The sequence below is a fragment of the Topomyia yanbarensis genome, chromosome 1, assembly GCF_030247195.1.
Source record: "Topomyia yanbarensis strain Yona2022 chromosome 1, ASM3024719v1, whole genome shotgun sequence".
Classification (NCBI taxonomy): domain Eukaryota; kingdom Metazoa; phylum Arthropoda; class Insecta; order Diptera; family Culicidae; genus Topomyia; species Topomyia yanbarensis.
The window spans coordinates 46,537,658-46,564,755 of record NC_080670.1 but is presented as its reverse complement, the minus strand read 5'-3'; the positions used below and the strand labels follow the sequence as shown (position 1 = coordinate 46,564,755).

The following is a 27,098-nucleotide window of genomic DNA, read 5'->3' as shown; positions in this document are numbered from 1 at the left end:
ACAACGACAGTGAATCGAATCCTCCGGAGCAGATGTCCATCAAGCAAAAAGGTGTTAATCAAAACACAAACACCAGGCGCTCGGAATATTATCATTGAAATTTCCTCATGATCTTCGGCAGTGAAAATCGGTAGTGTTGTGTAGTTGTCCCTAGTTTAGACTGGCCGAACGGTTGAATAACGTGTTTCGCGTCCAATAGTGCGTGTGACAAAAATCAGTGATCGAAGTGCGTCGCGATTTGGTGTCGGTTCCGAGATTTGTTTATATTTTACGGATAAGGATGGCCGCGGGTGCGAAGCAGGACAATTGGCGTGATATTATAGCGGACCGGTTGCGAGATCGCAATCGGAATGAGACGTCCCGGTATGCGGATATAATTGCCTACAGTAAGTATAGCGAGTTTTGGGAGCAGTCTTGTTGTTTGCTTCATGTTCTCTCTCAGGATTGTTATCTTGGCGGAATCAATGATCATGGGTTAATTGAATTAAGGTATTGTACCGATGCTGCGATTCGGGGAAGCATTGCGAGTCATAGCTCTGCTGTCGTTAAGATTCTTTTGCGTCCTCCGTCGAATAGTCGGAATTGCGTCACAATTCGTGCTCTCATACGATTATTCGTGTTTTTTAGCAAGATTTACGCAACGGAGAAGTGAAAGTGAATCATCTGTTATGCTTTCGTGTGCTTTTGAATTTCTTCAATGCTTTTCCACATTGCTTTTGGTATATTGAAAATATCAAAAGTAAGAGTAACTTTAAAAACTAGTTCCGTTCCTGATTTTTGAATGACTGCATTAATTGCAGTTTATAGTATCATTTTGTGTGCATCTACACGACAAATACTTTCTCATATAAACCAATAAGATGTTAGAGAAAATGAAATTACCTGGGAAGTTAAATATTCATAATTAAAAACGGATCATTTTCGTCAAAAATTGTTCTATAAATTCTTGACCATCTATTTTATCATCTAGTCTGATAAAGCCACCAATTTAACTGTTTTCTTCTCCCTCCAGACAACCGCCTGTTCGATGCAGCCGCCAAGCTACGCCAGGAGAACCTTGAGCTCAAAATTGACAAGAAAATTCGCGACAGCTCCGGGGGTACGACCGGGTTCGATTTGACTGCCATTACCAACGCCCAGATCCAGTCGCTGGAGAAGAAAATTCTCGCCCAGCAGGAGGAGTTGACCGATTTGCACAAGCGTAAAGGTGAACATTCGCAGATGATAATCAATTTGAACCAGAAATTGACGGAGCTGCAACAGGCGCTGGCCGAGAAGGAACGCGCCTTGGTCGAACAGTGTGCCACGAATGTTGCCCTACGGGATGAGCTAGAAGAACTAAAGACATCCCATGTCACGATTAAGGACGAGTCACTAGCCTCGCAGTTACGAGCCAATACGGCCGAGGAGAAGCTACGGGCGATTCAGGATGAAAACAGCAAATTGCTAAACTTACTGATGGAATACAAATCGCGCGATGCGGAAATTATGAACAAGGAGAATGACAAATTCTTCAAGGAAAAGAAAGCGCGGATTGAAAGTGAACTGGAACGGGCAATAAGAGATATACCGGGTCCGTCCTCGTTGGGTGGGATAAGTGAAATGGATCGCTTCGATTTCGGTTCCGATGGACCGCCGGAGGGAATCGAATTTAAGTTCGATGCACATGATGGTGAAGTGAATGCGGTTCGTTGGAGTCCGATCGAACGAGTTGTCGCTACTGGTGGTGCTGATAGAAAGGTGAAACTGTGGGACGTTGGGAAGGGTAAGTTGGGACCGCCAGGGAGATCATAGATGAAGCCTAACCTAATGTTATTGCAGGAATTTGTGAACCTCGTGGTGCTTTAGTTGGAAGTAATCAGGGAATTAATTCGGTGGAATTTGATTCCACCGGATCACTGATCCTGGCTGCGTCTAATGATTTCGCAAGTCGCGTGTGGACCGTTTCGGATCAACGATTACGGGTGAGTAGCGAACTGTCTGATTAAACCTCTCGATGTCGTATCCCCCGAAGGAAGTTGCTCGTCCTTGCTGAGCTTATATGTAGTGCATTCTTGAATCAGCTGACGGACAGACCGTGTGGCCTAATGGATGAAGGCGTCGGACTTCGAATCCGAAGATTGCAGGTTCGAGTCCTGTCACGGTCGGGTGTGAGAGTATTTTTTGATCCTTACGTGTTCCTTGTGGGGCATGCGCTGGGTCACGATGGAGAAACACATCCCAGCATAGTGATGCAACAGGTGGCGAGGGTTACTATCATGGCAGGATGCTGCGCAGATGAACCATTGCGCAACTTCCCCTTTTCACGGTAGAGGATATATGCAATATAGATTTACCGCCGGGTAATTTCAATAAATTTCACCTCATATTTAATGTTCATACTCTACTCCTACATTTCATCTCTTCGAACATTCTTCGTCACACGATTTTGGAGATAGAACAATTGGGGATATTCAAAACAATGTGTGAAATTTGCACCTTAACAATATTTCAAACTGAAATCGTTGGTTAAAGCAGCATGTTCCAAATTTGTCCAACGCTCAAATAGTAGGCTGGAAATTTGAACACTAGATTTTTTGTAAATGGCACAAACACTAGTATTCCACAATATTTGCACCACTTGTAATACTGTTTCCTAGGAACGACATAGTGCTGCATTGTATATATAGTACGGCCACAATTGGTCAAAAACCCTATATTAAGAACGAAGCATCTTAGCCGGTCGAAGTTCGCGGGTTCGTTTCACCATACGCATCGGTGTCACTAGTGATTTTAAACGATTTACTTGTCCGGCACGTGGCGGACATTTTCAATCGTGTATTTTTCTGTTGCTTCAAAAATTATTAGTTCAATTGAATGCTGAAGATTCATTCAATATACCTACCTCGTCAAAATCAAATCCAAATCGGTTTTGGAAAATTGTTTTAGGTGAGACTACAGCGTACTTTCTCTTACTCGATATTCTTTATTTCGATATTATCTTTTACTTTAATTAATTCGTCGATCCTTTCAGATTATCTACATCTTGATCTATCTACAGTCAGATCTCCTATTTCGCGGATTTATAGTTGTGACACTTTGTTGTCGAGGTATTGGTAATAAGAAATTCTGTACCCAAGTAACCAATAATGCAAAATGCATTCTTACGGCTACCTGACCTGCATTTAAGTCGTTTTAAATGCTCTTTAAAAGCTGCTTTTGGCCAAATATGCGGCTACATTACTGCTGTGCCATAAAAATGCTTCTTTACTGCTTGTTGTGCATTTAGAGTGCTGCTTACTGGCTAGAAGTGTTTAAACGGTTTTTTGAATGCTGCAGCAGTTATGCATAACGAATGCTAAACTGCAAGAAGCATCTGAAATGCAAATTATATGCAACTTTACTGCATACAGCCATACACTAATGCTTACTGATTATCTGGGTAGCTTATGAGATTTTGACTAATTGGGACTGTAGCCGATTATCACGAATGTGTCAACAGATGGCGCCATACTATGGCAAATTTGTTGCGCTTGCTTCAGACACAGAGAACAGACATATAAGCTGGGACAAACTTTACCGAACCATGCGTAAATCACCATTGTATTCAATTCTGTACGCAAGACCCGAATAGCGTTTGCTGGACGATCCTAGCGCTGGCTAGTGGCAAGTTGCTACTTGCTGGTGGCATTTCAAAACGACAGTTTTATTTCTTACACACATTGTATGTCAGTTCACAGTGCTTCAGAGTACAATTCATAGCCATTTTTATCCAATTGGTTGAGAAGTACGCCGCAAGGGCTGCTATTGAGAGACAGTAAATAAATCTAGCTTCTCGTCGTAAATACGATTATTGGAGATTGTACGTCGATTCCCGGTTTACCATTTCCCGGAAAACCATTTTCCGGAATGTCATTTCCCAGAAAACCATTTCCCGGAATGTACCATTTCCCGGAAAACCATTTCCCGGAATGTACCATCTCCCAGAATATCATTTCCCGGAATGTACCATTTCCCGGAATACTATTTCCCGGAATGTACCATTTCCCGGAATACCATTACCCGGAATGTACTTTTTCTCGGTAATTATTTATACTATTGAAATCTAAAGTAAACATGTAATTTGAACATTAAGAACAAATCCAGAGCTATGTTGACTTACATATATGGTATTCTATAGCATTCAAAATCTTATCATTTTATAGAAGGCAATATCATGAACAATCCACTAGAGATTTTGAGCCGAGTTTATAGAAACAGCCCAACGAATCATGTGTTTTTTACCTTCCAAGATGTTTGTGGACCTGCATACACGTGGCCTGGTTACATATAGAGAATTCTGGTTTCTAAAAACTTTAATTATCACGAGCGTTTACAATTAACCACTTTTTTCGTGAATGGTCTTCCAGAGGAATGGGTTAAATTTATCGTCGAAATCAAAAGATTTCATTTTCGCCGTTACAGAAGAGTAATCTTGGATTTGTTAAATTATTTTAACAAGGAATCCGTGAAAAAGAAATATTTTTCCTTTTGTATGAGTCATTCCATTTACGTATATTTAGATGGAACACCGAGAGAGCTACCAACTTTTAAACTAAACTAACCTATTCTCCTCTATTCTTTATTTCACATTATTCCGCGACAAATAAAATTTACAATCAAGATATGATAAGCTTTATAGATATTGATTGAAAGTGCTGGAATAAAACATTCTTCTGCATTCCAAGTTTTTGTTTGGTTCGCTTGACACCTTATCTTTGCTCTGTGATCATATTAATAAAAAAACAAGCTCTCATAAACCAATAAAGTACCAGAAAACAGACTATGCTTAAAAAAGGCAAAGTCTCAAAGAAGATTGTTATGAATTATTAATTTCCAAAAAAAGTATTCAAATTTTAAAGAAGACAAATTCAAAAATATTTTTCATGATTTGCTCATCTCCAAAAGAAGGCGAATAAGCTCATAGAATAACAATTATAATTCAAAAAGTTATAACCCCACAGAAAATCCTCCCGATTTTCCCACCGACTAAATCGGTTTGCGTCGGCACAATCGGCCGACTATGCCACCAATTAATCGGTCGATTGTTGCTCCGACTCTTATGGGGGTTTAACATGGACGTCAGCCGACGCGACAACCGATTAAATATGACAGACGAAATCTGTTGAAATCGCTCTATTTCAACCAATTAAATCGGTCGATTAGTTGATAGTTCAAAACTGGAACCAGATTCACACAGATTAAATCTGGCGATTAATACGGTGACGAAAATTGTCCACCGACGAAACCCAACTTGGTCGTTTAATTAATCTGTCGACCTCGAAGCACCCGTTTTCGTCGGTCGACTGTGAAATTTATGAACTGTCAAATTTTCTATGGGGAAGGTATGTTAGGACCACTAGTACTTAAATCCAATAAAACACCAAGAATATTTTGAAAGAGTACTTAAAAGAATGTGAAACTACATAGAAATAGAAAGTACATATAAATCAAAAACATGCCAAAAATAACGACAAGGAAGCATGCATGCATAAGAAAGAAAAACCGGATTTTTTAGATGCTCCATAAAAATACCAAAATAAATATATCTGAAGCATTGTTGATATGTTATTCTAACTTACATTTAAAATCAATAAAATTCCAAACTACTTTTTATGTTCTAAAATAGAGAGAATTTCGTAGTTTGTTTGACATTTGCTGCGTAGCAAGTGTAATCAAAATGAGTGGTGGCAAGGTACGTGGTTTAATTTATTTTCCGGGAAATGGTATTCCGGGAAATGGTTTTCCGGGAAATGGAACATTCTGGGAAATGGTTTTTCCGGGAAATGGTACATTCCGAGAAATGGTTTTCTGGGAAATGGTACATTCCGGGAAATGGTTTTCCGGGAAATAGTACATTCTGGGATATGGTTTTCCGGAATATGGTATACCGGGAAATGGTATTCCGCGAAATGACGTACAACCTTATTGGAATATACGACTTGTTAAAATAATTCTTTATCTCAAAAATGGGATTGATTAGAGGTACTGTCTACAGCAAAGTTGCTACTAGATGTTAGCAGAGTATTTTGGATTACACATTCTACATCAGATTTACAACCGAAATTTTATTTTCATCGGTCATTTTTTGTTGCATTCTTCAGCGAAAAATAATAGACACGTATTCGTAGATATTTTTTCAGGTTTACAAAATTGAACATTTTTCAAAAACTGATAACTTGGAAACTGTTCGTGTGTGGACAAAAAATTACACAATAAAAGTTTTCGAATGAGTTTGTCGAAAAACAATTTTTTATATTTTTATTTTGTGTTCTGGAACTATTATGAAGAAAATTGAATTTATCTTGTTTTTTGAATATCATGTTAAAAAGTGCAAAAATTTCAGACTGGATCTCAAAATACTTTGTGAAATATTACAATTATACAAATAATACAAGGCAACTTTACGCTGAACTGTTATAGACCAGTTCTATTTTAAATATATTTTTCGAGATCGATTCTAAAATTTTTACACAATGTTCTCAATATAAATATGTTTTCAAAAAATAAATCTACTCCAACGTATTCTTTTTTTTGTTTTTAAGAAGTTTTATAACAAAAAAGATGGGTGGGTAAGAGACATAACCGAAGTGAAGTAGAATACACTTTAGGCTGTTAATACGAATGCTTAAATTTTACTATCTTCTGAAAGGTTGTATTTAAACCGGTTATTTCGGTAATGGAAATAACGAAATATCGTTACACGTACATCGAAATCTAAAATATTCAAACGTATTCGATCATGTGGATTCTCGCATGAAATTCTCGAAAAGGGCATTTAATGATAGTGAAACACGATATACGTGTACCGTTATTTCGGTATTTCTATTAGAAATATCAAAATAACTGGTTTTAATTAAACCTTTCAGAAGATAGTAAAACTTGCACCATTCGTATTAACAACCTAAAGTGTATTCCACTTCGTTTATATCTCTGATATTACCTACTCATTTCCCTGAACCCTAAAATGAGTCGCTAGTGTTGATAGATAAAAATTCATTCGCGAATTATATGGCACGCACTGGAAAAAATGCTACTTTTTCAATGTCACCGTGGTCGCGTCCTGCACAGAAACCATTTAATTTTTTTCTCTATTTGCAAAACAAAAACCGATACTTAACCGATCACAAATTTTCGAAAATTTATTGATTTCTAGATTAGATACCTATATGTGTGCGTAATTAGGCAGACGTTTGTTTGACAATTCAGCGGTGGGTTCTGTCAACAAGTCTACTCCTGCGAACAGAAAAACTCGTCCGACAAACAACTTTCGTTAGTCCGATTCGTCAAATCAACGATACTGTCGGATGTCACACCCCTCGGAGTAACGACAGAATAAGTAAACAAAGTATAATCAGCTGATCAGAAACGTCTCATCGATTGCCTAATATCTGCAACATAACCAGGGGCGACGCGTGATTCTGACGTCAACTTGTTAAATATATACAAGTCACACTCCAATAATACCACAGAAAATATTCAAAAATTTACCTCTCGGAGCAGGTTAATTTAACTGAAATTTGGGTAAAAATTCATAAATCTATAAAGGAGGACGTTCGTTGGACCGATTTGGACAACGTATAAATAACCGTTTAACAAACGTCCATCGTTGGACCCGTGTTGAACGATTTTGAAACAATTTTTTGGACGTCTCAGTGGGTATGGATTCCAACTCAAATGCAACAACCGATTCCGACTCAATCGGTTTCAGAATCGCCCAGTTAAACTCATTCCGGAACCGGTTGGGATTTCTGAATGGAGTAATTATCTATTCCAAATCAAATGGAACAACCGATTCCGACTCAATCGGTTTCAGAAACGTTGCATTTGATTTGGAATCCATACTGACTCCATTCAGGATTCCGAATCAAATTCCGAATCGTTTGACCGGGAAGGTGTAGTAACTCACTCGGGGGGCCAGATAGAATTCGTTAATATCGGTAAACTCACTAAAAGTTCATCGGTAGTTATCGGTGGGCCGTGTTTTTGTCCCAAAAACGTAGTGTTGACATAGAATTGTAAAGTACTGAAAACACGGAAACAACAAATGACCGTTTGAAGAAATTGAGAAAAGAGTATCCTTAGCGCCTCAGATTTCAGACCAAATCCGACTCAAAAATGAATTTTGGTGTAGGATGAGCCCAAAATCAATGAAAATCGGTTGTTTTCGGTAGGAATAAGAAAATATCGGTAGTTTTTCCCTGGTCGTCTGTGAATCGGTAGGGAAGCCCAAAATCGGTAGGATTACCGATAAATCGGTAGGTCTGGCCACCCTGAGTAACTGTATTTAAACCGAACTAACTTTTAAATCGGCCTAAAATATTTGGTAAGCTTTAACCAAATGATGCTGTCATTTATATGGCTGCGTTCTGATCTGCGATACACGACAATGTTAAAAAACAACAAATTCAAGTTTAAGAAAATGAGTAAATTAGACAACATGGTGAATTGTTTTTCATTCCGATATTTTCTTGCAGTAAAATAGCTTTTCTTCGTCATATGTCTCGTTCCATAGCGTGTGAGAATAATGTTGTCAACTTGTAGCCGATATGTTTTTGAACTTAGAACTTCAACGTGTTGAATAGTTGATAGTTGGCCGATGATGTACAGCATTTTGTAGTGACATAATATTCAATGCACAACAGAAAAAAATGGGTATACATATGCATGTTTTCATTCAGCTCGTCGAGTTTGAGGTGGTTGAACCATCTGTTGTAACTGGTCCAATGATAGTTATTTTAAACTTTGATTAAACAATTGAATTCAAAATGAACTGTGAATGTCATTCTAATTGAACACGATACCTGTCGACGAGGGGGAGAATATTTATATTCGTTTCAAGCGAATTTTCACAAGCATGGAATAAATATCAATTATAAATAAAGGTTAGATCCTAAGGGCAGATCACTTGTGATGCATTTTAAAATATCAGCGAAATTAAGTGCATTTGTTTCCATCAAAATAGAAATTTTTAATATATTTTGCCTTGCGTGTAATGTATTTTGTGTTGCATGTAAGACGTCAAAACCCTACAAAAAACTAGCCCTACATGGAACAAAACGTCGAACAAAGTGGATTAGCGAAGGACGTTTGTTAGACAAGCTTTTCTGTGAGGGAGTGCAAAGTTGATGCAAAAATGGAAATTGAATGCATTTTTTTTTCTAATTTGATGCAAATTTGTTATACATTTTTGGACTGATCTGCCCCTAGGTTAGATGACACTCTACGAATTAAAATTGTACACGTTTATTTCAGCGAGACTTAAATAAAAAGTAAACAAAGGTCGAAATAAAAAATAAACTTTGATAGAATGATCATTTTAAATTTACATGTGTTATATTTCATATTTTTGTTCGCACTGTGGCAGACAGAGAGTAAAGATATATTTCTATAATGAATCAATGTAGATTGGAACAATTTTATTTGCTAACAAACTTTCTACGATTTTATGAATAAAATAATAAGTACATTAAAACAGAAATGAAAGTTTTAAGCATCCTAGCAATATATTTTTACGAACACCCTGTAACTATTTGAACCATTTACACGTAATTCCCTTTTAAACTTTTATAAGTTTTCAATAAATCATTACTACAACTGACAGAATCCTATATCTGTTTCATTATTTCTAGAGTAGATTAATATTTTATTTTGACGGGTTAGTATTTCAATATTGTCTCGTAATACTCTCTGATTCGCGGCTCAAGGTATATTTTGGAAAAGTAGATAAGTAAAGTAGATATATGTACCGGTGGTTCAGAACTATTGAAGCATATGCCAACAATCGAAACAAATATATTGATCACCGTAGCGTTTGCAATCAATTCCAAAATATTTTGTATTTAGATGTTTTATGTGAGTTTATTCTTATTGGAACAATGCACATATTTAAAATCTGATATTTGATATTAGCTCAAGATATTTGCGGAGCCAATTTGTAAGCTGTTAACATTCTGATTCAATTTGTTAACCACGAGTGTAAATTAGAAAATTAATAAAATACTGCTTTTTACGATTCATATCCGTTTATCATTTATTTGGATATATCCCCTAGAAAAATTAATTTTCTTTCGTTATTTACTTTCTTTGATGTGTGATACGATCTAGGGGCAGATCACTTGTGATGCATTTTTAAAAATCAGCGAAATTAAATGCATTCATTTCCATCAAAATAGAAATTCATAATGTATTTTGCGTTGCGTGCAATGTTGTTTGCGTTGCGTGTAAGACGTCAAAACCCTACAGAAAAACTAGCCCTACATTTAACAAAACGTCGAACAAAGTGGATCAGCGTAGGACGTTTGTTAAACAAACTTTTTTGCGAGGCAGTGCAAAGCTGATGCAAAAATGAAAATTAAATGCTTTTTTTTCAATTTGATGCAAATTTGTTATACATTCTTAGAGTGATCTGCCCCTAGGATACGATAGATATATAGCTTGGAGAGAGAAAGAAAGAACGAGGAAATCGAAAATGCGGGTAGATATAGCTCGACGGTGCTTGTCTTTCCTACCTGATAAAACTGGCTTATTTATCGTCATCTTTATTATGAGCAGCGTTGCCAACATTTAAAAAAAAAACTGGAACCTTTCTTGAAAAAAAACTGGAAAAAACTGGATGCTCGAAAAAACTTACTTTAGCCCTGAGTGCATATAAGGAGAGTGACGACACTGTCAAAATTGGAACAATGATTATTTGTCAGTGTCATTCCAAACGAGTCAAATCCATGTATTTTGAGAGGTCGTTTGTTCGTTTGGAATATTACTGACAGATAATCATGACAGTTGTCTTCACTCTCCTTACATACACTCTGCTTTAGCCTTGTAATGTTTAAGTCAACGATTCAATGAACGTAATTTTTAGTAAACACGTATGTTCCATACCTCCTTTTACTGAATATTTCAGCCAGTTTTTTGATATTGTTGTCTAAATTAAAAAAAATAAAACATTTGAATTTTATTGTAATTGTAATAGTTAGTCGAATTTTACTGTTTTGAAGGTTTCAATCTACACATCCACAAAATCCTAAATTTATGACCATTTGCTAAACTTGAGGATGCACTTAAACCTATACCACTATAGCAACTAGCTGAGAATTCAACAAATGGTCATCAAAATATTAGACACAATGTAGTTTATTGTTTATGTTTGAGTAAAATTCATTTGAAATCGAATCATTTGTACATTCCCGAACCGTTTTACTCACCAGTGGTATAAAGAGTTCAGGTTACGGCGGATTAAAATCTTATTCTGGGGCACTCGGCATCATCCCATGGCTTGCATGAAAATTCTATGAATCAAGAGTCAATATGTGAGAAATAAAACTAAATATATGAATATTTAAAAAAACTGGATAAAACTGGCTCAAATTTCAAAAAAACTGGGATAGCGAAATGATGGTTGGCAATGTTGCTATATTTATAGGAAAAGATTGTCATTACTTTTGACAAATAAAATTATTTAACAAAAATAAGACAGAAACCACACCATAATCTAAAATTTTTCAGAAAATGGTTTCATCACACCTTACTAAACACCCATGACATGGAAAAACGGTGCCCTTCATCAATATAGTGGAATAAAGATACAAAATATTGCCGGCATAAAATAAATTAACAAGACTCCATTTTCATTTGTAAAAATAGCAAGAGTGTTCGGAAGAATTCGGCAGGGAGAAAATGTGCGAAAAGGAGAATGTCGTAGGAAAAATAAGAAGCCGGAAAAATAAGTCACGTCTTGTCTTAGTAACAGACTAGCGGAGAGAAAAACAGTAAAACTAGCAACCATGAATGTAAACTAGCATCACGGAAGCTCCCATAAGCTTTGCATGGGTTTCCTCTTGTACTTCCCCCCTTAAAACCCTCATGCTCGTTTGGCTGCACAGTCCGTTTGGCTACAGATTTTGATACCTCGCTAGTCTGTGTATACGCACCTATTAGGTCGTTTTTTTCACTCAAAATTTTGAAAAATTTAAGGTTACTCAAACGTTTGTTTAAACTTGAGAGAAATCACAAATTGAGTTAGTTTTACTCAAAACAGAACTCATTTTTTGACAGATCACCCAAGATTTTGAAATTGAGTTATCCAAACTCAAATTTTGAGTACTTTTGAATGAGCGTGAAATATACTTAGCCGCCCACTGAGACGTCCAAAAAATTGTTTCAAAATCGTTCAACACGGGTCCAACGATGGACGTTCGTTGAACGGTTATTTGGACGTTGTCCAAATTGGTCCAACGAACGTCCTTCATTGGACGATTTTGAAACCAACCGTTCTTAGAGGGCGGTGATGCTTCCCTCTAAGAACGGTTGGTTTCAAAATCGTCCAATGAAGGACATTCGTTGGACCAATTTTGACATCGTCCAAATAACCGTTCAACGAACGTCCATCGTTGGACCCGTGTTGAACGATTTTGAAACAATTTTTTGGACGTCTCAGTGGGTTCCGTTTCACTAGGTCTGTAACGCGCATATTAGATTATCGGACATGGCAACAATGCACGCTGGTTTAATGTTTGATTTGAACCGGTTCAGAAGGGAAAAGAAAAGCCGTCGCTCCCCACTGAGACGTCCAAAAAATTGTTTCAAAATCGTTCAACACGGGTCCAACGACGGACGTTCGTTGAACGGTTATTTGGACGATGCCCAAATTGGTCCAACGAACGTCATTCATTGGACGATTTTGAAACCAACCGTTCTTAGAGGGTCGTGACACTCTGGAGACCCTCTAAGAACGGTTGGTTTCAAAATTGTCCAATGAAGGACGTTCGTTGGACCAATTTGAACAACGTCCAAATAACCGTTCAACAAACGTCCATCGTTGGACCCGTGTTGAACGATTTTGAAACAATTTTTTGGACGTCTCAGTGGGGAGTAAGTGCCATGGGTGACGGCTTGCGGTGAGAGTTGCCACATTCACAGATTTTTCTTTAATGTCACAGCTTTTTTTTTTAAATTTTTGTCGTAGGTTTTTTTTACAGATGACCGATTTTTGGCATTTTTATGAAAATTTTTTGAATTTTTTTCTAAATTTTACGCAGATATTCAGATTTAATTTTAAATTTTCTCTTCTTTTTGGAGATCACAGATAATGAAAAGATTTTTTTACCAAAACAGATTGGTGACCTCATTTGCGTATCTACTCGCTGGAAGCGCTATACCGGTTTATCGTTGAAATCCGATTGTCGAACTTAAGGTTCAAGAAACCTTTTTTGAGCATGTGTAAGAATTGAACGCTTAGTAGTATGCGTAGGAAATCTTGTGTTCAAAACTTTTCAAAACTCTTATAAGAAGAATTTCAGTCGGTTTACCAGATAATCACGATTCAAGTTATGCCAAATAGTTGGTAGAAAAGCAATTGACTGATCGGAATGGTGCTTTTGAAAAAGTGGCTGTAATTTTTTTGTCACACTACCACACTGTGCTGGGGCACGCCACGCAACTGCGTAAAGAAAAAAATCACAGCCACTAATTTTTACTCTTTTAGAATTTAAGAATAAACATTTCCAACATAATAAATTTCCTATGCAAACTACTAAGAGTTCAATTCTTACACATGCTCAAAAAAGGTTTCGTGAGTCTCGATCTTGACGATTATTTATTAATATAGGGTTTGGTTGGTCTGATTTGACCACCTATTCAATGAACATGTTAAACACATCGACGCGTCGCCACAAGTCTTCTTTGCAATTTCCAGTCATAGTTGGAACCTGTGTACATTTTTCGCGACATGTCAAGCCACCCGTACATTCACGCTCTGCTGAAAATGTCTCATGTCTCAAACAGGTTAGCTTCCAATCCTCGATGGTTAGTCTCGTGACATGTCATGGAATTTAAATGCGTCATCGGTCTTGAGACTGGTCATGAGGATAATTTACCTGTCGCGCGTAAGGCGATACCAGTCACAAAGTTTACGAACCTGTACAAAGATGAACATTTTGTTATGGTTTGATAGTTTGACCTGTATCTTATTCTTGATCGTTTAGGTACCGTGCAGTGGCAGATAAACGGAATGGTAGACGCTATATAAATTCAATTATTTTGAACTTTTTCAACTTTTTGATAATAAATGTAGCGAGTTACGAGGAGTTAAAAATCAATAGTTTTAGACATTTTAAACGCACAAGGGGAAGTAAATGCGTCAAAATTGAAAATTTTTCATCTTTTCACAGATAAATATTTTTTGTTATTGCGAGTTACGAGGATTTGAAAATCAATAGTTTTAGACATTTTAAACGCACACTGGGAAATAAATGCGTCAAAATCGAAAATTTTTCAACTTTTCACAGATAAATATTGCTTGTTATTGCGAGTTACGAGGAGTAGAAAATCAATAGTTTTAGACATTTTAAACGTACACTTGAAAGTAAATGCGTCATAATGGAAAAAAATCTACTTTCACACAAAATTTTTATTTGTTATTGCTAGTTACGTGAAGTTGAAAAACGATAGTTTTGGAATTTTTGGACACACATTGGTAAGTAAATGCGCCAAAATGGAAAATTTTTCAACTTTTCGCTAATTTTTTTGTTTTTCGAGTTACAGTAAGTAAGTAAGTAGTTACAGTAAGTTTTGGCACGTTCCGTTTTTGGCATGCTCCCATTTTGGCACACTCCGATTTTGGCAACAAATGGGTGCCGTTTTTGTCAACATTCTTGTTGTACATAATAAATCTTTTAAAAATGTGCAATAGATATTTTTTGTATCAATTGACATTACATTTGACTTTATTTCCAAACATGGGAGTCATATTAATCCTCAAAAGCTCAAATCATTTTTTTTTAATTTTTTCAAAATTGTCTTACAGTTTCAATACTTTACTGTGATAATTTTGTGATATTTTTCGCAATGTTGTTTTAAAAAAGCGTTATGCATTTAAAGGTTAACTATGTTTTACACTATGTCGTATTTAATGATAACAATAAGTATAGAAATGTATTGTTTATGTATAATACAAGTGGTAGCAGTGTAACTAGTGTTAGACGGAATCAATTTTTATAGTCGAATGCAGATGAATGTACTACACCGCATAATACAACGTCACTACAAAACTTGGCACTAAATTTGCAATACATATCGAAAGCCCGTATTTAGGAATTCAAAACTGATAGCTCCCAAATAGTTTACGATGTCTTTTTGAAAATGCATTTTCAGATATAGTGCACTTTATATTCGTAAATGTAGAATTTGCAAACCTCCCTAGGTACCAAAATTTTCTGGTAAAAAGAAATAATAAATTAACACCAAACATGAATTCAGCGACGTAAAATTACCCCAATGTGAAGTTATCAAATTCGGATCCCTTTTGAGGTTTTGACCGACTTTTTTATGGAAGGTGATCACTGTGCGAAGACTGAATTTGATAAACATATGAATAAAATTGAATTTTCTTATTTTTTCCTTTCATCTAATTTCATTTCACACATGATTAAAAATCCTTGAAACATTTTTGAAGTCGTAAATTAAAAATCCAAACTTTAAAAATAAGGTTCAATTTTGCCAAAAACGGAATCCTACTGTACTAGGATATGAAAATCACTAGTTTTGAACATTTTAAACGCACATGGGGAAGTAAATGCGCCAAAATCGCAAAATTCAATTTTTACAGATGTATGTTGCTTGTTTTTCCGAGTTATTAGGACTTGAAAATTAAAAGTTTTGAACATTTGAAATGCACAACGGGAAGTAATTTCGACAAAATGGAAATTTAAAAATGCGTTTAAAATTAGAGGTGTGCCCAGCACCGCCGCGCCGACGGTTGCAGGTAAAAATAGTAAACAACTCGTAATGTTTATCTGCGAAAAGTTGATTTTTTTTCGATTTCGATGCATTTACTTCCCAATGTGCGTTTAAAATGTCTAAAACTATTGATTTTCAACACCTCGTATTTCGCAAACAATGTTTATCTGTGAAAAGTTGAAAAAATTTCGATTTTGACGCATTTACTTCCCAGTGTGCGTTTAAAATGTCTAAAACTATTGATTTTCAACACCTCTTAACTCGCAATAACAAACAATGTTTATCTGTGAAAAGTTGAAAATTTTTCGATTTTGACGCATTTACTTCCCAGTGTGCGTTTAAAATGTCTAAAACTATTGATTTTCAACACCTCTTAACTCGCAATAACAAACAATATTTATTTGTGAAATGTTGAAAGAAATACAATTATCTCATTTTCTATATTTCCAATTATCCGCCAAAGTACGGTATCCAATATTTTACCCATTTTCAATACCGGTTCATTGTCGACATGTCACATAACAAGCAAACCTGTTTTTCTATTGTCGCGACCGTTCGCAAACGAACATACATGTCACAGTTCAGTAAATGTACAGCCGCTTGACAAACCTGTTTTGTTTTGAAACATGTACAAATTTTATGACATGTCACGGGGAAAATGTATCGTGTCATAGTACATGCGATTGTGTCACATGTCGCAAGAATCCGCAACTTGTACATGTCACGAGCAAACATGCGACCAGTCACCAGATGACTGGTCATAACCATGACATTTTCCAGCCATGATTTCCAGTTTGTAATGGACATAGTTTGAAGGCATGTCAAAATTCACTTGATTTTCTTTCACATTGATCACTCAACACGTTTGGTTTAATTTTTCCGTTTTTATTTTATTCATAAAAATAATGTTTTACATTATGTTGTTTCTTCAATACATAGAAAACATATGCATATGTAATTTATGTATTATTCTTTTTTTTCTCGTTCGTTATTATTGTTTGCCTTACAATTAAAATTAAATTAAATTTATTTTTTACTAAGTTCTCCTTCTTTCGTTTTTTCTTCAATTAAATATTAATTTTTGACTTTTACTCGGTGTTTTGCAGTATTGTTTTGCTTGCTCTTATTTGTTTTTTTTTTATTTCCTCTCATCATTAAACTTTCTTCGCAGTAAGTCACATCTAATGCATGATAATGAATGGTTAGTATGCTATGAATTTATAAATAAAACAGCTTGGAATAGGGTTTCAGCGTTTGAAATAAGGGAAGCCTAAGTATTTCTTCGCCCTACGATCTACAAGTACGGCCGGTTAGTTTCTATTGTAAATACTAAACGTGTGTGTTTGTCTATTTTGCTATTAATTTCTTATTGCATTTGCTTCGTAACTATTAAGACAATGTTACTGCAGCACTAAGTTAACTTACAGAAACACAGTAGGGAATGTTTTTTTTTCTGCATTTGAAGGCTACTAATAGTAAGGAATTAATGAATACAAAATAAATTATGATAAATGCTTAAAATTGAGCCCGGAGCTTGCTTTGGCTACCAATCGCTCCCATGAATGTGATTTAGCCTTTAGGTGCATCGTGCAGTGTGTGTTCAAGGGTTCGATTTTCTACTAGCCGAAGCTCTGAGCTCAGGAGAAAAGGACAAAGGAGTATAAATTTCCGCGTTAGAATAGATAACTTTTTTGTGAGATTTTTTTTTCAAAATAGAAAAATTAGCTAACCCTAAGTCACACTCACTCGCCTATAAAACTGACTCGCACACAAGCATCCCGTTTCACTTTGTAAGAATACTATTTCGGTTTTTAGTCACGCTTTCCGTGCATACATGCTCGATTCGTTGTCGAAAATTCTTTTATTTTATACTCCAGTCGTCCTATTCTCCCTATTTTGGGAATGTAAAACATAAAGATTAGTCTGATTCGTGTGAATGTATCCGGAAACTGAGTGAGAAATTAATTAGGAAAAATCTGAAGGCGCGCGAGTGTGGGAGCTTTGAGTACTCTAAGAGAGCAGAAGATTCAACCGCTACTTCGAGTACCCATTCTCTCACATCCTTACTGGTCGTATTTTAACAAAATGTTGATCCTCTGGTTGATGTGAGCGAAAAATATTATAAAAATTAGACCATTAAATGGCAGTTCTGTTGCTCGACTTTCTCCTCGCAGCTCGTCCGAGCCGGCGAGGAAAAACAGGCGATCCTAAACCTAAAATGAGTCGGTGTGCTCTAAGGAGTTCTTCGAAGTTTATGACAATGTGATAATGTTTGATGGTGGGTGTTGCTTGGATCTGTAAACTGGGAATTGTGGAAATAGATCAGCCTTGTGTGGTATTTATGTGGATCTGCGGGAAAGCGATAGATGCTCAGAAGTGCCTGCCAGCGTAACCACTGTCGTACAGCTTGCACATGGAATCCCCTCGACCGGCGGCCATGGTTGGGCTAGGCATCACCGACGAGCCCATCGATGCATTCTCGAACTGACGTTGCTTCCTGCGGCGTTGCCACAGAAAGGTCCAGATGGCAATAACGGCCAGCTGACCAAGCAGGAATACGGCTCCAGCAACGATAAGACCTGTCGAAGAGAATTTTGTTATAGTTAGAATTGAACCCATTGCTGACGACCTTGTTATCCGTTCTTACCAAGTCCGTTAACGCAAATGCCTTGAGCATCGGAGGAAGCCACAAATACGGTCTCGCTACTGCTGATCTTCGGTTTGCCCTGCTGCTTCTCGAATCCGAACTTGTCGGTGATTTGGATTGACTGAACGAGCAACATGTCATCTTGAGGAGCCTGGTGCGTGGTTTCCCGACGTTGACGGTGTGAGCTGAGCTCTTGGGTGGCATTGAGGGAGCGACGTTTACGTCCGTAGGACACAATGGAACGTAGTTCTCCAGCAGCAAAGTCATCATGATCGCACTGAACCGGCTCACAGGTTGGCATACATGGGGTAACAAGAGCACGGAACTGAACCAATTCCGAGGACGGGAACTTGAAGGCGTCGAAGTGTGACAGGAGGATCTTTCCGGAACCAGCACTCTTGTAGATCGGTCCCATAATGAAGTGATCGGTCGGGCAACCACGGGCATCGATGAGAGTGATTTCGCTGCTGTCGACTCCGTCCATGGCAACCAATTCGCGGACGAAAATTTCGTACGGTGATTGTGGGTCCAGAATTTCGAAACGCAGGGCCAGGGGATCTCCGACTTCGGCAGTACGCATCATATCCGATCCGTCGCGAGTGGTGATCTTCATTACTACGTTCGGGGAGTCGACAACCACTTCTTCCGATAGAGCAGGTTCAATATCTCCGGCAACATCCAGATCAACATCGTTGGATACGGTTTTGTTGGTGAGATCGTATTGGCAGGTAACGGCCAGACCCAAATCGGACGACGTAACGATGGTGTCATGGTGTTGGATAACGACATCGTTAAGGTAGCGACCGAGTCCATTTTGACGAACGTTACAATCGATATCTTGGTATCCCATGCGCAGCTCGAATTCAAGCGAGTTCTTAACATCAACGGAGCAAGAGTTGGGAGCACCCTTCGCGTAAACCTTTCCGTCGAAGAGTTTGGAAGTACGAATCTTAGCAATCATATCTCCAGCACGGCATTCAATGGACACGTTGTAGCAGGACGAGAGCTCATAGGTGGCAGCTTCCGGTACGTCTAGATAGGGATCCTGGATATCGGCAAGGGTAGCACGACTGTGGTGAGACAAACGGCACACCATATCACCGGTATCTCCGTAATCGTACGAGTGACAGCGGTATGGTGAGCTGAGGCAAAGTTCGCGGCATTCATCGACGCTGGCAACGTCCTGGTAAACGGAGTCGACTGTTTTAAGAATACGCCCGGACATACGCTTGAACTCGCACAGCTTGGTCGGTTCCTCCGCACAGTTGTTCTCGAGGTAGTCCGATCCGTCCGCAGATTGGAATGCACTGGATCCAGCCAGCGTGATTCGGTCCATATCGGAAAGTTCGCAAGTCATGGTCGATTGGTAGAAGTTGGCCGAGCTGTGAATGGGTCACAAAAAAAACAAGAAAACAAAGATGCGGTTAATTAAAGTGCCATAGTGTGACAGTGTTATGTTGGCTCGTGTTCGCAGATCCTCGCCGCTAGATAGCTAACAATGAATCATAAAAATTGCAACAAATTGCACTTCCGCGTTGGTCATCGGCGCTCGTCGTCGTCGTCGTCGTTGGATACACTTCTTTTGTCTTGCCTGTATGTTTGTATATGCCGTTAGTGCTACCGCGGATCCCTTAGGTTGGCCAGTATCGATAGGAATCACGTTTCGTTCGCGTACGGTTGGGCGGACTCACGAAAGATGCAAGAAATAGAGAGAGACAGAGAAAAACCAATAAAATGTTTCGTATGACACATGGAAGTCCGGGCAGATTATTCAAATCGTCGCCATTTAATCTGGTTTTTTCTACTCGCGACATACTTTCCGAGCTCTAAATTTGCATTCACGTGCAGTTTTCTTAGCAACCAGAGCGCAGCTTAGGGCAGAGTTTGGTAACCGGGCTTAAATTGAGCGAACCTAATAATTATAATAATTGATAAATTTAGCGAGATAAGTTGTAGCGCCCCTCTCACTGTTTTTTTTTGGAGTACAAGGATTGGAAGGGGTAAGTAGAGGGTTCCTACTCGGCTTGCTAGTGCGCCTTGAAGCGTGTGGAGGCATGAGATCTCATGGCGGCGATTAGAGGTCCTCCTCTTTCCCTGCTTTGTTGCTACCAGTAGAGGACCGATTTGAATTCGTTGATCTTTCCGTGTGCGCTCCAAGTTTTGCAATAAATTTTCATCGCCGCAAGAACAACGGAATGTAAATAAATTCTTCCGTGTGCAATAAAATGCTGCCATCGGAAAGTCCGGCAAAATATTCAACAAACAGCAGTCATAGGTTCGGTCGTCGCGGTGGCCAGGGTCACCGGACCTACAATGTGCAATTTATAACGAAATAGTACGGAACAACTGTTTGCAGATTATTTCGAACTTTTTTTTTGCTCTTTGCACACGTTTATAAATTTTTTTCCGTTAGAAGTGTGGCGATAGATGGTGACGGAGATCGAATCGGTTTGAGGGTGGAAAAAGCGAGAGCTCTAGAAACCTAATAGCCGTTAGGAGATGTCAGTAGCTCGGCTCGGTAGCAGCAGTAATGGCAAGAAAGAAAAGGGAAATTGGAGCGAGCTTGATTGAATTAGCACTTTTTCTAAAGGGTTTTGCTGTATGCAGAGGAGATATCTTTATGGGGCATTCTTCTCGCCAAAGTGCAAGCGAGAGTGGTCAATTGAACACAACGGAAAAAGCATGCGGTCAGAAGGTAGTTTGTTAACTGATTTTTTTTGTTGGTTCGGTTGGAAATGGTTATTGTTGTCGATTTAAGTTGTGTTGGTTTCTTTGTGAATTTCAATGGGAAGTTGCTTGATTCAAGGGCTGTTTAGATGGCTTCGGGTTGCATGAATGAACAAGAACATTTTCAATCAGTTTCATTTTCAATCATTTCCTATTTTCATAGATGCATCAAACTTACGTTAATAGAAAGGTGTTATATTCATATAAAATTAACGGTCGATTTCTTCGCTTGGATGAAAACCGGTGTTTGGTTAACTGCTTAGCAGCAAAGCGGTTTTCATCAGTGCAGAAATTGGCCGTAAGAACAGAGGCGACGCGTCGGTACTTTCAATCTGTTTATCGAACAGATATGCCAAATCAGGCAAACTGAAACCCATTTTGTGAAAATTAACTTGAAGAAATAATTTCTCAAGTTAACTCTTAAGTTCGACAATATGATTTGAACGATAAACTTGCATAAAGCCTCCAGCGAATGGAATTTCGGGAAATTTTACCCATGATGGTTTCATCGGCTCAACCTCGATCAGCCCTAATAAAAATTTTATGGTTGAATAGCTTAACGACGTGTTCAGGATATTATCCAAACTATATATGATTCTAGTTAGAGTCGGTTGTGTCATTCGAATCGGAAAACTAGCTGGAACCAGCCGGAATTGCAACTCATTTCCGGCTGAACTTTACTGGGATGTATATATACTAGGGTGGGACAAAAATTAGATTCCAGTTCCGAGCAACTTTTTAGGTACCATTTGGGTCCTAGAGCAACTGTGAAAATTCTTAGCTCGATCGGTGAAACTATATTTTTGCGCACACTGTTTAAAGTTTACATGGGATTTTGTATGGGAAAATGAACTTTTAAAAAATAATTTCTCCAGGAGTCGCCCATTACTTCTTAAAAATAAATCGTTACGTGGCTTTTATAGGAAAATTAACAAAGAAACAAAGTCTCAAAAACCACGAAACGATCTGACGCTTGAGAAAAAAGTTATTAAGCAGAAACCGATTGATGCTCTGACGATTGATAAAATATTCATTTTTTCTAGCACCACTGCTGTTGGTTGCCCAATTATACGCAATTTTGTTTTAAGCCTCTCTTAATGTGTCTAAATCGTTTATCTATAGTATTTGGCCACTTCGAAAGGTTTTGAGGGATAAATTGAGGCTTCTTTTGTACATAATAAGAGAAAGTTAAAATTTTTGTATATAATTAGATCGTCAAAAGCAGTGATGCTATGAAAAGTGAAATTTTCATCAATCTTCAGGGCATCAATCGGTTTTTGCTTAATAACTTTTTCCACAAGTATCACATCGTTTTGCAGTCTTCTAGACTTTGTTTCCTTGCCAAATTTCCTATAAAAATCAGACATCTACTTATTTTTAGGAGATAACGGGCGACTCTTGGAAGAATTAATTTGCAAAAGACAATTTCCCCATACGAAATCCCATGTAAACTTTAAACAGTGGGCGCAAAAATATAGTTTCACCGATCGAGCTAAAAATTTGCAGAGTAGTTCTGGGAGCTAAATGGAACCCAAAAAGTTACTCGGAGCTAAATTTTATTTTTTTCATATAACCATGTCCCACTCTAATATATACCGCTTAATGTATTTGCAAATAATCGATCTGTTAATCGAGTACCCGGTCAGCGTGGCAAGCAGAAAGTTAGCAAAAGTTGAGCAAAGCGAAATTGATGCTGGCAGAGTTTCTGCGAGCATTTTGCGCAATTTGTGAGAGAATTCTAGCAACAAATTCGCTCAAATGCAACAACCGTTTCTGACAGAAGCGGTTAAACCGGATGCTGCTAACTTTTATCCAGAATCCAGCCAGGAATGTGCGGCCCAGATCCCTGTACGCTTCCTGCCACATCTTTGTCAGATGTTCTGATCGATTCGTGCTAAATTCTATCAGGTAGGAATTGCCATGATCTTTGCACGGTTTATGTCTGAGTTATGCCAGGGTTTTGCTCGGTTCCTGTCAAAATTTGTCAGAAATCGCGAGCGAAACCGAGTTCGCCCTAGCTCAACTAACCCGACAGGATACGCGCAGAAATCTGACAGGGCTGCCAAACCAAGACTACCCAGTTAAACTCATTCCGGAACCGGTTCGGATCTCTGAATAGAGTCATAATGGATTCCATTCAGGATTCCGAATCAAATTCCGAATGGTTTGACCGGGTAGCAGAGCGGTCTCTGCCAGAAAATTTGCTCACTGGGATAATGTTCGAGAGGTTAATTAATTGATTCGATTAATCGAAGAAGATAATCGATTAAGATCCGTAATCCTTTAGGTAGCAAATTTCTGTTTGTCAACCAACAAATAATGTCACTAGGTCTATTTTGATTTTTTGAGGCGCTTGTCACTTTTATGCTGCGATTTTCATTTTTATTGTAGCACATACCCTCCATGAAGTATGTTGTCGATTAATTGATATCAGCTAACCGATTTACTCGATCTTACCGGAAGCTTATACCCGGTCAAACCATTCGGAATTTGATTCGGAATCCTGAATGGAGTCAGTATGGATTCCAAATCAAATGCAACAACCGATTCCGACTCAGAATCGGTTGTTGCATTTGATTTGGAATCCATACTGACTCCATTCAGGATTCCGAACCGGTTCCGGAATGAGTTTAACTGGGTAATTGATTATTGATTTTTCGATTATTTTAAGAGTTTAATCGATTATTTGCGTTAATCGAGTGAAAAATAAATCACTAGGTAGGTAATTGGTCACATCAACATGTACTCGAAATATAACTGATTTTCACAAATAATCGATTATCCGTTAATCGAATAATTTTTGAGAGCTTGATTAATTCATTCGAATAATCGACCAAGATAATCGATTAAAATCAATAATCGATTACTTAGTAAATCTTAGTTTGCCAACCAAAAAAAAAAGGTCGCTATAAACATTTTGAAAAATTTGGAGAAGTCTTGTATCATATTTTTTGTTCTGCGACTTTCATTTTCAACGCATACCCTTCATTAAATATGCTGTCGATTAATTGATAGCAGCTACTCGATTTGCTCGATTATTCCGAAAGCTTGTAATCGATTATTGATTTTTCGATTATTTTAGAAATTAATCGATTATTTGTGTTAATAGAGTAAAAAAAGACATCACATCAAAACTTATTACAGATTCAGAAAGTAGACAAAATTTCACGAAAGATTCAATCAACATCAACTGAATATACTGGAAGAGGATTGTTTTATGACCGATAATGTAACGTGACGTTACAACGCGGCACAAATTAGAACTGTCAACGTATTTCAATAAAAGTCAAATCGTCAAATTCTAGTATATTCAGTTTATGTTAATTGAATCTTTCGTGAAATTTTATCTACTTTCCGAATCTGTAATAAGTTTTGATGTAGGCATTCATTTGATAAAGTTATAGCATATTTATCGATTGAATGTGTCTATTTATTGCTGTTTAACCGTGATAAGCAGGTCCGGTCCAGCTGATGTTTGGTATAAAATACTCGCTAAACAGCGTCCCCTGTGTAAGACTTGCGTCATGATGAAGTTGCATCTGTTTCAATCTCCACACATAGCGCGGTCCCCCGCAATAAAAAATGTTTAATTCTAGTTCGGTTACTTTTTCCTTAGACACAGTTTAGTCGTTTTTCTCACCTTGCCTTTTATCGACAGGAAAATGAGTACCCACGTCTTTGATGTTAGTAAACGTCATGGTTGGGTTTGACATTTCGAGGGGTCGTGAGTTACTTATTGACGAACCCATAAGAATAAAAAAAAATAGAGGCAACGCCCTGGAGTGGACTGTGCGAAAATTGGCGAAGTACTTTGAAATTCATCACGCGAGTGTGAAATACATTATTAACGAGTTTAAAGAACACTATTATTTGGATGAACTGCCAGGAAGAGACAGGAAACACGGATCTTTCAACCCGATACTGGACCAGAAAGTGGTATTTCTAATCTAACTAGGACGAATAAATTAATGCCGATAAGTGATGTGGCCAATAAAGCGGCAGCGAGCTTGGGAATGATCAAACGTACCAAGAACTGGAACAACCTGAAGAGCCTTTCAGTCACTAGTGTAAAAAGCAAAATTTTGCAACAAGCACCCAAAAGTTGTATTCGCGAGTCTTCCAGCGACCGGATGCACGCATTTTAAAGGACGACGAGACCTATGTCAAAGAGGACTTGAAAAATTCTGGTCCGGAATATTATGCTACCGCCGTAGGGGAACGATGGGGACGAGTCGATTCAAGTGGTGAAATTTGGCTGAAATGTGCTGGTTCATAGATGTCGCATCCCGCATATGAGAAGCATAGTACCCTCAACTGTTTGGTCCGGATTTAGCGTCGGCGTTCTACGCCAAAATAATTCTTAATTGACTCAAGTAAAACGGTTTGGATTTCATTGAGAAATACACCAATCCACCGAATTGTCCTCAGCTTCGGCATTATTGCACGATTATGACGAGGATCTACAAAAAGACTGGCAAAGTAGCTGAGAATATACAGGAGTTCAGAAATTAGTTGGGTAGAGACAACGCGTTGGTATGTTCAACCTGTCCATTTAACAGGTATCCAAACAATACAAACTGTATCATATTTTTGAAAAAAAAAATTAAAGAAATGATGGCCAAACTTTTAAGTTCGACAATCTGATTTCAATCAAAAACCTTCATAGAGCCTGCAGCGAGTAGAATTTTGGGAATGGTTTCAACCTGGAACGGTACTTGCGAAAAGGAAAAAAATCTAACGTCAAATGCAGCTAGGGGGAACTGTCAAATGCAGCCAGTCCATTTAAAATATTGGACGCTATGCGAGACGAAAAAATGAACAGAAAAAAGGAAACGTCTATTCGCAGATTCCGTCCCAGGTTTCAACCGGCGGCACGGCTATCATCAATATACACTTGTTTTGAAGCTAGAAATCTTTGGTTCGATTGCCTGTTGGAAACTGCGTTTAAGCTATTTTTGTTTTTTTTTTTTTTAATATCGATTGAGAGAATCAGTTTCCCTTTTAGCTCAGTCGTTGTTTCGAAACTAACGAGATTTTAAATGAGTTTGAAAAAAAAACTTTTTAAAACTTCTATCACAATATACCGGTACGCCAGACGTATGAATGGTATGAATGTAGCTTAATAATTTGTTGACAACAACGCACACCACCACAACAAAGGTTTCAGGAAACTATCATCTTGCTAGGAGGATTAGGAATAGTTGGTGATGTCTTTTTTACACGATTAACGCAAATAATCGATTAATTTCTAAAATAATCGAAAAATCTTACAAGCTTTCGGTATAATCGAGCAAATCGAGTAGCTGCTATCAATTAATCGAGATCATAATTAATGAAGGGTGGCATTGAAAATGAAAGTCGCAGAGCAAAACAATATGACCAGACTTCTCCAAATTTTTCAAAATGCGTCGAGCGATTTTTTTTTGGTTGACAAACTAGGATTTACTAAGTAATCGATTATTGATTTTAATCGATCATCTTGTTCGATTAATCGTACACTTAATCTTGTTCTACCGAATCCCAGCTTTTTACCGAGTTTTGCACAGCCGAACACTCAGTTAACAAAGCTTTTACCGAGATCTCAGTAAGAGTGACCTTTGTTTTGCTGGAACTCGGAAAGTATATCGCTGAAAATCAGTAAATTGAAGCCACTTTGCTGAACTATCGGTTGAAAAATCGTACTGACTGTTCAGCTGTGCGGAAATTACCGAACTGAATTGAGTGTGTAGTTTTTTAGGTTTTGAAAAATCGATTTTTTGCATTCGATCTTTTCCGGTTCAATGTTTGACAACATCGATTGAAAAGATCGATGTAGCAATTCTATTTTTGAATATGGTCATCACCAGAGTGTATGTAAGGAGAGTGAAGACAACTGTCATGATTATCCGTCAGTGATATTCCAAACGAACAAACGACCTGTCAAAATACATGAATTTGACTCGTTTGGAATGACACTGACAAATAATAATTG

At 37.8% G+C, this 27,098-nt stretch overlaps 2 protein-coding genes and 1 non-coding gene across 4 annotated transcripts in view; 2 read left to right on the top strand and 1 right to left on the bottom strand.

The window, feature by feature from the left end:
- LOC131677534 (autophagy-related protein 16-1) overlaps positions 1-27,098 on the top strand; it is a 405,805-nt gene continuing 378,707 nt past the window's right edge. Inside the window, exons 1-3 of the mRNA XM_058957401.1 lie at positions 1-386; positions 1,013-1,765; positions 1,822-1,964. Coding sequence (XP_058813384.1) covers positions 281-386; positions 1,013-1,765; positions 1,822-1,964 — 1,002 coding nt within the window. The 5' untranslated portion in view covers positions 1-280. The remainder of the gene's footprint in view (positions 387-1,012; positions 1,766-1,821; positions 1,965-27,098) is intronic.
- Trnar-ucg (transfer RNA arginine (anticodon UCG)) lies at positions 2,074-2,147 on the top strand. Its single transcript has one exon. It is a non-coding gene; the product is annotated as a tRNA-Arg (tRNA).
- The window catches only part of LOC131677531 (uncharacterized), a 462,464-nt gene continuing 452,127 nt past the window's right edge, over positions 16,762-27,098 (bottom strand). For both annotated transcript variants that reach the window (XM_058957393.1, XM_058957394.1), the window contains 2 exons: positions 18,401-19,782; positions 16,762-18,332 (listed from right to left, as the gene is read on the bottom strand). In XM_058957393.1, coding sequence (XP_058813376.1) covers positions 18,124-18,332; positions 18,401-19,782 — 1,591 coding nt within the window. In that variant the 3' untranslated portion in view covers positions 16,762-18,123. The remainder of the gene's footprint in view (positions 18,333-18,400; positions 19,783-27,098) is intronic.